Source organism: Alosa alosa, chromosome 5, assembly GCF_017589495.1.
Source record: "Alosa alosa isolate M-15738 ecotype Scorff River chromosome 5, AALO_Geno_1.1, whole genome shotgun sequence".
NCBI classification, from domain to species: Eukaryota; Metazoa; Chordata; class Actinopteri; order Clupeiformes; family Clupeidae; genus Alosa; species Alosa alosa.
Window position 1 is genome coordinate 278,231 of NC_063193.1, and position 13,379 is coordinate 291,609.

General features: G+C 39.9%; 1 protein-coding gene across 1 annotated transcript in view; it reads right to left on the reverse strand.

The window, feature by feature from the left end:
• Positions 1 to 1,099: 1,099 nt before the first annotated feature.
• Positions 1,100 to 13,379, reverse strand: part of smn1 (survival of motor neuron 1, telomeric) — a gene marked incomplete at its 5' end in the record, with an annotated part of 41,065 nt that continues 28,785 nt past the window's right edge. Inside the window, 2 exon segments of the mRNA XM_048244501.1 lie at positions 1,100 to 1,401; positions 1,586 to 1,696. Of these exon segments, the coding sequence (XP_048100458.1) occupies positions 1,330 to 1,401; positions 1,586 to 1,696 (183 nt within the window). The 3' untranslated portion in view covers positions 1,100 to 1,329.

The window sequence follows — 13,379 nt, forward strand, 5'->3', positions numbered from 1 at the left end:
TTTTTTGTACTTTTACTTTTTATTTGAAATATCTGCATTGATGGGGGCAGTAGGCAAACGTTAGGCCTACTTTCGTTTTGCACTTCAGCTTTGTATTCGGTGTAAACAAACAAGCATGTGTGGAAACCTGGAGTTGTCAGTAGCGTTCTACCTTTGAATAAAATGGGAGTATTACGGGAAGCTACTTTTGTGCCTGTTTGCTACAGCTATATTTTGCAATACGTCAACTGGGCTAAAAGGCATGTTAGGTTACCTTTCCTTCTCACTGCATTCTCAGAATCTCATCCTGTTCCTCCGATATCCGATGAATTCGGTGGATAGAAGAACTAATTTCTTCAATCTTTGCATCTTGGCTGGCTAGTCTAACTTTCCACTTTTTCTGCGCGGCTTTGATTTGATAGAAGCCGACTACTAGCTTAAGTCACAACCCTAAACTGCTAACGTTGATGGGAGGTGTAGTTTTTATGCTGCATTCACGACGTGATTCTATGGTTTGCACCAGTAATGTTTCTTGATGTTGCGGTGTATTTTGTAGACAAACATTGACATGGTTAGAAGTCATTCGCACCAGTGCGCCTAAATATTTTTTTGCACTCGCATGCCATCATTTTTACTCACACGTGCGAGTGAAATGGGCGCACTGTAGAGCCCTGATAAAGACCATCTATTTACGATGTGAAGATCAAGGGATGTGTATTCTGCCAGGCACTCAAAGCATATGATGGTACAAATTGCCAAGCCATGCAGTGCTTTATAAATAAATAAATTATTATATTGATGAAAGTATAAGTATATATACTCTTTTGATCCCGTGAGGGAAATTTGGTCTCTGCATTTAACCCAATCCGTGAATTAGTGAAACACAGCACACAGTGAGGTGAGGCACACACTAATCCCGGCGCAGTGAGCTGCCTGCAACCACAGCGGCGCTCGGGGAGCAGTGAGGGGTTAGGTGCCTTGCTATTGTATCCTTCAGCCGTGGCCCACTGGTCGGGGCTCGAACCGGCAACCCTCCGGTTACAAGTCCAGAGTGCTAACCAGTGTGCCACGGCTGCCCCAAAATGTTGATGTTAAGGAGTAAATATCACTCAAGGCAATGTTTTAATGTAAATGTGTCATTTTATTCATTTGAAAGGTATAAACCACTAGATCTGCATCAGTATAAAGAACAAAAGGTCTAGCACTGAATTAGAAGAGGCAATGTTGGGTCTGGTACATACTACCATTCGTTTTTTTTTGTTTTTTTTTTTAAATCATAAAACAAACAAATAAGCAAACAAAAAACATGGTGTGGTACAAACACTTGAGCTGCACAATATTTAATATACTTTATATGATCATATCAGACTTTTGTACAAGACCTGTTTCTTGTTCTTGTGTTTTACGCCCCTGTTTCAGTCCCTGAAAAAAGTAAAGGAGTTGAGTATGAATTCTTGAAATTACTTTTTTCTTCAATTCACGACTACATCATTCCTACTGAAATATATCCATTCATATTTTTAATAGCTGAATGACTTGAGCAGGGGCAAATTTAAGAGCCACTAACTACAGAAATTTGCAATTTGTAATGTAATTTCACCCATACCAGGTAAAATCCTGTGTGATAGCCACTCATATACCAGGAGATCAGCATGGTACCCAAGGCTTCATCCTCCTCTAGTATGTCAGAAATCATTGGTGGTGGTGGTGGAATCATCTAGATAAGTGGAAAGGTAACATAGTAAAGAAAAGTCAGCCTAACATGTGTCTTACCGGCGGAATACGCCAGGTGCGCAATTGAAGTGTTGTGTACATTAGCAGAGCATAAAAATATTAGAGAAGTCTATTTTTTTCCCCCCGAATGTTTTCGAAGTGGCACATCTGGTGAATTTACTTCCACTGATTACAGTGGAAGCTCATTGTTGCAGCTTACAGTATGTTCCACGAAAGGAGTGAAACAGTTACGTGCCTTGTGTAGCCCGCCTGTTAAACTCAAAATTGTTAAACTATGGCATGTTTATAAACATTATTTACTTTCACAAAAAAGTAAAAGTAAATGCGAGGTGGCCTATAAACACCTGAAAATGTCTAAATACAGCTTTTAGACACCTCCCTCGTATCCTTTCTCCATCCTCCTGAATACAACAGAGAAGTTAATCAGATGTACCACCGAGCGGTACAAAATATGACCGCCCCTCAGTCCTACACATTTTCACATTCATTCATCTGCAAAAATAAATCATGCTTGTCAATTTCTCTCCATTACTTACTCCATCCTCAACTCATGTGTGTATGTAAGTGAGTTGGATGTGTTTGCTTCTGTGTGCATGCATGTGTGCTTTTTTTCAGTCAAATTCACTCAAGGTTAAGGTTAAACTTAAAGTTAAAATTGACATATTTAACAGACGCCTTTATCCAAAGCGTTAGACTCGCAACAGTTGGAATCGAACCCGGGTCGACTGATTATCAGTCGGCGACGTTACTGCTGCTGCACCACGCCCAGTTAATCAATGGGTCTCCAGTCTCCAATCACCCATCTTTGTAAGGGGAATATTTGCATGCCAAATCTATAGACCTGTGCATGCAGAATATTCTTCCTCTTTTCATTCTTTAATGTCAAAATGTAAGATTAAGATTATTGTCTGATACTGCAAATTAGGGTAACACTCCATAATAAGGTGCCATAATAAATAGCAAACTAGTAATTACCTAACCCTTTGTTAATATTTGTTAATTGTTACTAAAATATCTACTTGGCACAAGTTAATCGTTTTTTCATCATTAAATAAATATTAGTTGTTTGCATAAAATCTGTATGTTAATCTAACTAAATCTAAATCTATTAACTAATATTGCATTATTTGTTAATAGTTAACTAAATGTATTTTTTGCACTAATTAACAGTTATTTCTTACATAATTTAAATGTTAAATGTTTATTTACAAACTATACAGTATGTTAATATAAAAGTTAATGACATTATTATTTATCTATTTGTTATTAAACTGTGCTTCTGCCTATCCCATTATGAACCAATCCTCATAGGACCCTTACAATAAAGTTGGTTAAGCTTAATTAATATATTAGTAATATATAGCTATCAGTGTGGGCCCCCTTATAATAAAGTTGGTTAATCTTAATATATTAGTAATATAGTAATATTACAGATTATAATATTATATCTACACAGATTAGTAATATACACAGACAGACAAAGCTAATGACATGAACAATGTTGACACAGTAGCTTATGTCTCAGTCTGAAAATCCTAGTACATCCGCACAGGTGAGGTCTAGATTTGGTCGCATTCTCAAGCCAGTTGACAGACTGATTCAAACTATGTCAAGACATACATCCACACACATCCATACATTCACACACATCCATCTATGCAGGCTATCTGCAGGTCAGTGTTTCAGGTTTTTCATGATTAGACATTTAGTTGAGGTCATACACATGTTTGGTAACATGGTTATGTGGTCCAAGCTTTTCTGATTAGCTTTATGGAGAATTTATGGAATTTATGGTTTATGGCTTTATGGTCTTGTGGGGTGTATAAGGCACCCTACTGCCAGTGGTTGGTTGTGTGAGAGTTTGCGCACCTTTTCTTCCACTTCATCCTTATTGGATACCTTTGTGGTTGGATGTCCTGTAATTGGTGACCCTCTGTCTAGTGTTTGAAAGTAGTGTACTTTTTGCCTTTGGAAGTACTATTTGGTTTCTGCTCGAATTTGGTGAAATTCAGGGGAGGTGGGTGTAACAGAGTTAAAATTTAGTTTAGTGTTTCTATGTGATTTTCACCGTAATTAAGGAGCTTTATTGAGATTGGTGTTTTGGAGCCCCCTTTGGAGAAACGGTATACTGCAGCTCTGAATTGGGTAGGTTGACTGTGTAAAGCACTCCCCACTTTGTTTTAATTTTGTAACTGTAAAATGTTGTTTAAGTTGAAAACTTCGATATATCACCTGTATTGTCACTGCATGAAAAGTGTGATTTCCGTCAGTATGCGGCACTGTAGATTGTCGTGGAAGTTCAGTTTAATGGCTGTTCGCGGTAGTTTGCAGGCAATGCCGAAAACTGCCATGAATTGTCAGAAATTGACGTGGGCCTTGCTTGGCAGTCGTCCACCCATGACCCCCCTCCTCCTAATTCTAAATGAAAATGCTGTGAGCTTTACAAATGCAAATCAGGGTAGCAGGGGGAGTGAACTGTGCATGCTGGCATGACTGTGGCCTTTGGTCTTGCTTAAACAGTGGATCTGTTAACCACACAACTCCCCAGTAATGTCAGCTCAACAGGCAGAAATGATGCTGGGTATGACATGTCTGTTCCCTGCAAGCTCCAATAATGTAACCTGACTTAAAACAGTCAATAGAGTTTAGATTCAGATTTTCCCTTCACACCAACACAATGAGAATTTCAGAGGCAAATATATAAATGATTGTCTTTATCACCATCTTCATTCAACAAAAATATATGCAAAACTGCATATATTTTTGTTGAATGAAAATATATACCTATATATAATATAAATAGATTGGCTATTTCCCTGGTAGTAGACTATTTACACACTACAAAGTCCAACCGTTACGCCCCCACGCCAGCAGGGGAGACACTTCCTCTAGTGAGCAGTGGTTGCACTGTGGTCGCGCTTCCACCAGAACAGCTGATAGGATAAACAACAGTCAGTGTGCGGCGGCAAATAGAGCTGCACAGTCCTGCCCACAGCCTATGCCGGATGTAAAAATGCAATGCAATTTCTCCATTGACAATTGCGGTATAAGCCATAAAAACTTAACTGCACGTGGTAGACTTAAAACCAGCTACGGCTGTACTAAGCGATTGTATATGCGCCTATAGACACCAAGAGTTCATGGGGCACTAACCTTGTTTTGAATAAATGCCTTTTATTCACGATCTCTTGGATAAGTACTTCATTACCCACAATCCTGAACAATCCCACAATCCAACAGTGATGCCTCTGATTGGTGGAAAGGCCGTTATGGTCATAGTTTGAAACTTTCTCTGCGAAAAATATTGACAAAGATGGCGGAGTCTTTTACTGCCTATGGCGAAAATCTTAATGTGATTAAAAACTTTCTTGACGAATATTGGTACTTGTATCAACAAGGATTGGGGTTTATACATCACATGAACTTAGTCAGGGCCAATACACTATCAAATAGACCACTGTAAATGTTAGTTTAAACACTCAAACTTTTCAGGTAGCCGACAGGCTAACCTTTAGCATTTCCGACATTGTATGTCATTACAAAATGCAGCTAACATTAGCCTACATGCTGCAACACAGGTATGAAATATATTATGTTTTAGTGAGTGTCCAAAGGGGAGAAAGCCACTTTAAATTGGGTCACATTATTGACTGTTGTGTGTCCGAGAGTCAGTTTGTGGGTTTTGTAAGGGCCAGCATGAGGGACAAGACCTACAAAGTTGTGGTGAGTTAAGCAGGGAGGTTGGTAACGTTAACGTTAATGCTGCTAGCAGTGCTAGTTAACATTAGCTAGGCTACTGTAGCCATACTGTATGATTCATATCAATCATTAACCTAGGAATACTTCTTCGTGCATTTAATGAACATTTTGTGTAATAATTCACGGCAAATTAATAAACTGAATATGGTGGTCCAAGAGCAGACCATGCACCAGTCCATGCATCAGCCCGACTGAGCAGTGATGACAGCATAGGATGAGTCAGGTAATGTTACGAAGCACTGCCGTTAACGTTGACCGCTTTCACACACACACGATATAAAATACACGATGATAAATATAAAATTCAATATCAAAACACTATTATTTACACGATTACTCCTGAAATAACTGCTATTAACTGCACATTCACAATATAAAAATCACTGTTTGGAGGAAAGGGTTCGCGTGCTGTCGCCGGTTGGAAATGGTTTAAATGGCAAAATAAATCGCGCCGATTTTGCCTATATTATTCAGTGAAGCGAGGTGGTTTATGGGATGAGTAGTTCCTTCGCTCGGAAATGAAAATATGTACACAGTCTTGTACCTTTTTTTGGATTTTCTCTTCGTTTTTTCACTCGAAACGATATGTTGTATGCTTATGAGTTATGCCGTAGCTGGTTAGCCTAAGACATGCTGTAAAACTCTTTAGATACGGATTTTTCCAAACGTCAATGGGACAAATAAATAGGAATCTTACATCCGGCACCTAACCGCATTTTGGCTGTGGGCGGGACTGTGCAGCTCTATTCAGAGAGGAGCATCTCCAAGCCTCGCCTTCCCACAGGCTGCAGCGAGCTGTACTTGGATTCAGCAGAACAGAAAGGCTAGCCTACAGTTTCATTAGGCTACTACTTCACGTTACTTGGATGTATGTGGATGTGAATCATAAACAACGCGCCCGCAATCGTCGGCGCTCATTCCTTCTAGAAGAGGGCACCTTTAAAAGAGCACTTCCCTTTTTGCTTGGAAGAATGGAGAGCGTTGGATCTAGTGCCAGATGAGTGGTTACTTGTCTCACCAGGAGAATGGACATCTGCTGTCGGGAAATCAGAGCCGCGGTAGCCAGCCGTAGCCTACCAGGGTTCACTCGGAGACACATAGGCGCTACCGGAGCAATGGTAAGATTTAAAGAATACTATGCTTTCATTCTGCTGTAGGCTATAAGGAAATAGATAGGCTACGTTGATAGATACCGATCTTAACTGTACATTTTGTTTTCACAGACTAACTTTGCCTCTTAATGGGGTCGTGACCTCCTCTTTGCTCGGAGCAGTCTGCAAGTCATTCAAGCAATTAGGTAAACTCCAGGTTGCTGTCCATAGAGGACCGGTTGGCTGCTCTGGAGTCGAAAAACTGTGCGGGTGAGACAAATTTTAAGAAGAGAAGACGGGTGCACAATCCCAAGCTTGCGGTAAGAATATGTTCGATGACTGCTAGCTAAGCTAAAAGTACCCTAGCCTAAAACCAAAGCTAAGAGTAGCCTAGTAGCCTTGCAAAAGAACAAGTGAGCAGAACCAGCTTTATTAAAGTGTATTTTTTTGTCTTGTCATTTACAGGAAGCACGCCGTCTTCACAACTTGGAGACAAATGCAGGCGCTACGAACCGGAGCAAGGGTAAGATTTAAAGAATATGCTTTCATTCTGCGGTATAAGGAAATGGATACGTATAGATACCGATCATAACTGTACATTTTGTTTTCACAGACTAATCTCGCCTCATAACGAGGCGGAGCAATATCTGCAAGTCCAGATTTACACAATGTTGATAAAGACGACATTGTGTGTAATTGACTTTTTTTACTGTTTCTCCTTCCTTGTTTAATGTTACTGTGACTTGCGTTTGATTTTTATTCATACCACTCTCATTTAATTGTTTTCCAGTCGCCTGTAAGACATATTACGAGACTGTACGCAGGAGCTTTAGGTATACCCAGCCAGAAAACTCAATGCGGGCGGAAGCTGCGAAGAGTTCAGCTCGGAGTCGAGCGAGAAGAAAGAGGGTAAGACTCGGAAAGAACGCCGCAAGTTACCTACAACCCCGAGGAGGCAAACAGACAGTTCACTGAGTTGTAATTTTTGGATCATCCTCTACCCATGTGTTTTAATAAAGCTCTTTCTTTGCATAAACATGTTCCTGGCAAATGGTCATTTCCTCTATAAATTCATTCATGTCCTTGATGGTAGCCTAATAATAGTGTAGTAGCCTACATAGGATAACAATGACATGAATATACAGCATTTTATTTATATTTATATATATATATATATATATATATATATATATATATATATATATATATATATATATATATATATATATATATATATATATATATATATATATATATATATTATTGTGGTTTACATTTATTATGAGGCAGGGTGACCAATAGTGACAGATCTGCCAACCAATCAGGAGTGATTTTACTTGTTTGAAAGTTGTGGTTGTAACACTACCGCTTACACAAATGGGTGTCCATAAATAGAAAGGGATTGTTCTGTTGTACAATGTATACTTTGCATTACTATGTATGGTGAAGTGTGCATTAATGCAAATGAGAAATGTTTCCCTCTAACTAAATGTAGATTGGGGTCGTTTGAATGTTAAAAAACATATTTTTTATTTTATCTTTTAATTTTTGCATTGTTTGTGGCTTGTGTCAATAGTCAATGGTTTGCCGAATGTGCGTGTTTGTAAAATGTGAATGGTCACGTGGGCAAATGACGTCGTCGTTTTATGAATGAACATAGGAGGCCGTGGAGAGGCTACTATTGTAATCCGTGAGGGTGAACGCAGGCCTGCAGGCCGCTCTGGATGAATTTCGCGTAGAAAATCGCTGTTAGAGAAAACTATTGTTTGGGTCTAACAGAAGCTACAGGAAGTTTGTTTCTTTTGGATTATATGGACTATCGTGATACACGCAACCTTTTTGTGGATTACTTTCACGTCCTGGAGTAACTTCGGCATCGGTAAGCCAGCTGACTGAGTCCTTTATTTGTTTGTAAGGGTTGATTTGTTATATGGTTTCATCCAATACTGAGTAAGGATATTCAAGCCAGGCCTGGCCAGCCGCGGTTTCGCTGCATTCATATGCTAATTAGGGCCATTAGCAAGCACTCTGCAAGCTCTCCACATACGTCATTGTTCGGTTCCGACAATTTGTGGCACAGACAAACGGCGACAAGCGCAGGTTGCAAATTGTCGTCAACTACCGAAAATTAGGGAGATCTCCGGTCGTTTACGGGGACGAAAATCACACTTTTCATGCAGTGTATATTACTTTACATGTATTGTTAGGATTTGGGTGCAATTCTAGCAACTTAGAGAACGTTTATTAATGTTTTCATTATGACCACGAGTTCATACACACTGCGTCTTACGTGACTAGCTGTAAACTCCGCTAGCAACTTTCCATGCATTCAGTGTAGTTTAGTTTAGTGTGCGTGGAAAGTGCAATTCAGTCTAGCAGGAAATGAATGTACATTTAGTTTAGCATTATGTTTATGTGGTCTACGTCTGTGAATGTTTAGTGAGTCTCAGAATATTAATTAACTGTCGTTTTGTGCACCTGAACATTCCATGTCGCATGTCCCCCCATTCAACTACTTCTTTATTTTGCTTGTGCAGATGCTGTTTTATGTATGCCAATACATGAAGGCATGTTTTGTTTTAACTTTTCCTAAAGGAATAAATGTGATAAGCCAGTTTTGGTCTCAGTCCCTTCACTGTCTGACTAATAGTTATATATTACTAATATATTAATAACGCTAAACCAACTTTATTATAAGGGTCCCCCATACTGATAGTTATATATTACTAATATATTAATTAAGCTTAACCAACTTTATTATAGGGGGCACTACGCTGATATCTATATACTACTAATATATTAATTAAGCTTAACCAACTTTATTGTAAGGGTCCTATGGGGAGTGGTTCAGCACAGTTTAAAAAAAAAAAAGTTAAATAATAATGTCATTAACTTTTCTATTAACATATAGTTTGTAAATAAACATTTAAATGATGTAAGAAATAACTGTTAATTAGTGCCAAAAAGACATTTAGTTAACTATTAACAAATATTAATACAATATTAGTTACTGGAGAAAGTCGACAGACACCATTTCAAATGGGTAGGTAGTCTTCTATGGATTCGAGTGGGGCTCTTGTTTGTCTCTGTGGCTTTTTCTTTTTTAGGCACTCACATTTCTTGGTGACAAACTCTTTTTAATAGATTTGTTAAAACATTAACATAGAGATTTTATGCCAAGAACTAATATTTAATTAATGATGAAAAAAACTATTAACTTGTGCCAAATAGATATTTTAGTAACAATTAACAAATATTAACAAAGGGTTAGGTAATTACTAGTTTGCTATTTATTATGGCACCTTATTATGGAGTGTTACCCAAATTCGATTTTGTGATGTTGGGCACATCAAATTAAGAAACATGGGCTACAAATCATTCTGGGACACTTGTAATGTTCATTGATGTGTAACCTAAAAAAGTAAAACACTTTTTTTAAGAAATAATTTTTGTCAGCATAGACTACAGAGGAAGAATGAGCTTCAAGAAAATCAATGGCCGCTGACTAGTTAATTTTACTTTCAAAAATTGAAAATTGTGAGAAACATTGACAGTTTATGTGAATTTGAATGTAAGAATTAAATTGATGCAAGAATTGCAAGAATTGTGAGGCTAGGCCTAGCTGTTCTTAAGATATGATCTGGAGTGCAAAAATGTTTATTATAGTGCCACCTATGAGTATCTCAAACAGAGGTGGGACCGAGTCACTGTTTGGCAAGTCACAAGTAAGTCCCAAGTCTTAGCAGTCAAGTCCAAGTCAAGTCCCAAGTAAAGACAGAAGGGCAAGTCGAGTCCAAGTCCAAGTCCCAATCTTTTTCAAGTCCTTAACAAGTCATCATGTACTCTTCACTTAACAATGCCATTATTAGACTATCAATTTACAGTATTTTGTTTATCAATACAGATTAAAATATGTTTCTTTCTTGAAATCTTTTACGATATACGCATGATCTCAAAGACCTTCAAAGCATCATGTGTTGTCTCAGAGAAGTAGTGAGAGTGAATGGTGGGGTTGTATTAGCACGGAAGGCACCACTGTGACCCTAAAGATGGTGACACGCCTGGACTAGCGAGGCATACTGTATGAGCATGAGCTATCTGGATGCCAGTTACAGTATGTCAACATTTTAAAAAATGTTTAATCTGCATTACAAAACTACATTACAAAAACAGCAGAGTTGAAAGAAAAATAGGGGCAGTTATTTTTCATTTTGCGGTGTCCACTTCCATTTCACTGTGCTAGGCCACATATTTTAAATATCTTACATTTTTACATACCTATGTTGATTGTGTAGCTATGTTTTTTTCAGCCGTGGCTGGATAAAGGACTAGGCCTACTGGCTCACGTAGCCCAGGGCAAGTTGACTGGCTCTGACGCTCCTGGTCCAGATTGACCACAGTAACACAGGGAGAAAAAAAATAGTCTACTACGGGCCTACGAACATTATCAGATCAGGATATAGGCTAGCCCACTTAGTTGGGTGGCAAAATAGGACAATCTTGGCTGTGATTAGTGTGATTTATTTAGTTTCTCATGCAGACTGGACGGACAACTCTCGACTAGGCTTCTCTTCCATGGCGCAATTGCATGTCTAATGTATCAGATGTATCAGGTTCTGCCCGCTTGTCTCAGCTATTTATTTTTTTTTGGACGCTGAAGTGAATGCGTCTCTTGAGTGTCTGGTCCACGATCAGGAAATGTAGTTTTTGACTCGAGACATGTTAAGTCATTACAAGTCAATGAGGCAAAGTCTGAGTCAAGTCTCGAGTGAATAGTATTCAAGTCCAAGTCGAGTCGCAAGTCATGCCAAATTTTATTAAGTGGAGTTGCAAGGACCCTAATAATAGTAATAATAATAATAATAATAATAATAATAATAATAATAATAATAATAATATGTATTATTATTATTATTGTCGTCATGTCTGAAGAACCACACTGGACCAATAAAGAGAGGTGAAAAACCACTAGGGTCTGAGGGCTCTAGACAGGTCCGCAAACCTGGTACATATCCAGTAGTGTCCAGAGGGGTATTCCAGAATGGAGGTTTAACAAACACTGAGATAAAACTTAACCTCTGGGTTGTCTGAACCTGTGGCGACTAAACCTGAGCTGTCGGTTCCAAAACACCGGTTACCAGTTACTTCAATCAATCCTGTGTTAGATAATCTAGAGTTGTGCGCGTTCACGGCAAACTTTTAAAGGCATCATCTATTGAGAGTCGAAACCATGAGTGAAACCGGCGAAATGAAGAGCACCGTATTTTTCAGAGGCGGATTAGTCGAGGCTTAGAAGGAGAGAACTGTAATAACAAAAAAAGAGCAACACTTAAGCGTCTGTGTCTGAGACCTTGCTTGGCAGAGAATAGCCTAACTGACCGTGTAAATGCATACGTTTAGGACAGCCAATATTTAATGTCAAAAGCACAATTAAATAATTCAGTGGACATCACATATTGTAGCCTATTGACTGCTTTAAATGATGCTATGTTAAACTAGCCTACCTTGTCACAGATTGAGTGGGCCATAGAATTCTTTGAGAATCCCAAATGTAATTTTCTATTTTAACGCAGGTTCTGCAGCTGTGGGCCAAGTTAAACTTTTGCGCCTCCATCATCGGAAGGGTGAAGAATGTCGGAAGGCATGGGTAGCCTATTGGACACATTTCGGTGCACATTTGGAAAATTTGATAAGTGATGCTGACCTGCCAGTTGGTGAAACTACACTTTAATGATCCTCGTGGGTTTGTGTCCAGGAAAACGAATGAAGTTGCGCAGGAACTGCTTTAGCATAAAGGCAAACTTTTACGCACCGACCGACAGCTTGCCGATATGCTCTGCGTCTCCAATACTAACGTTACAAAAACTCGCAGTCGAAGAGCGATCATCAATGCACATAATTTGGAGAGATGCAAAAAGTGTAGCCTATTGAAAAACTATTTTATCCCACATGCCATCGGCATTCTTTACCAAACTAGTGACAACACATGCATGCACATACATGGCTGAGCTGTTATGTAGTCTTAAACTTATTTATTCATTTTCTATATGTTTTCCCTTTTTTGTAGCCTACTGCACTGTAATTATATCTTTAACCCTTAGAACCCGATTGACGCAAAGTGCACACCCTTTGTTCTGTTACATTGCTCCGGAACTGTTCATCGATATGAAACCTTTATTGCATGACAGAGCAGAAGTGGGGCTTTCCGTGGGGCTTGTCTGTACGATCAAGTATGAAAATGTAAAAAAAAAAAAAAAAAAAAAAAAAAAAAATCATGAGGGCCAAGTCCTCTCCTGGGCCTCAGGCTATACGCAGGCTGATGTTGCTGGAGCCGCTGCGGTGATGTACCCGGAAGTACAGCACCAAGGGGCGACACAGGAATGTCGTCCGGTGCTGCCAGTCTTCGGTGGGGGCGTGATCTCCATCCCCTCTCCCAACACTCGGATGAGAAGGTTCTGGACACGTCCGCGAGCCAGTGAGCTGAGCGCCTACGAGCCCTCTCCTCCCTGTGGTCGTCAGGCACAGGCGAGGAGGAGCACGCTGCCGCTGGACGGCCCTCACGTGCTGGTCTCCGCTGGGGCCGACGGCCGTGTGCCCTCTCCTCCCTGTGGTCGTCAGGCACAGGCGAGGAGGGGCATGCTGCCGCTGGACGGCCCTCACCTGCTGGTCTCCGCTGGGGCTGACGCCCGTGGGCCCTCTCCTCCCTGAGTTGGTCGTCAGGCACAGGCGAGGAGGGGCATGCCGCTGCTGAACGGCCCTCACCTGCTGGTCTCCACTGGGGCCGGCGCCCATGGGCCCTCTCCCCCCTGTGGTCGT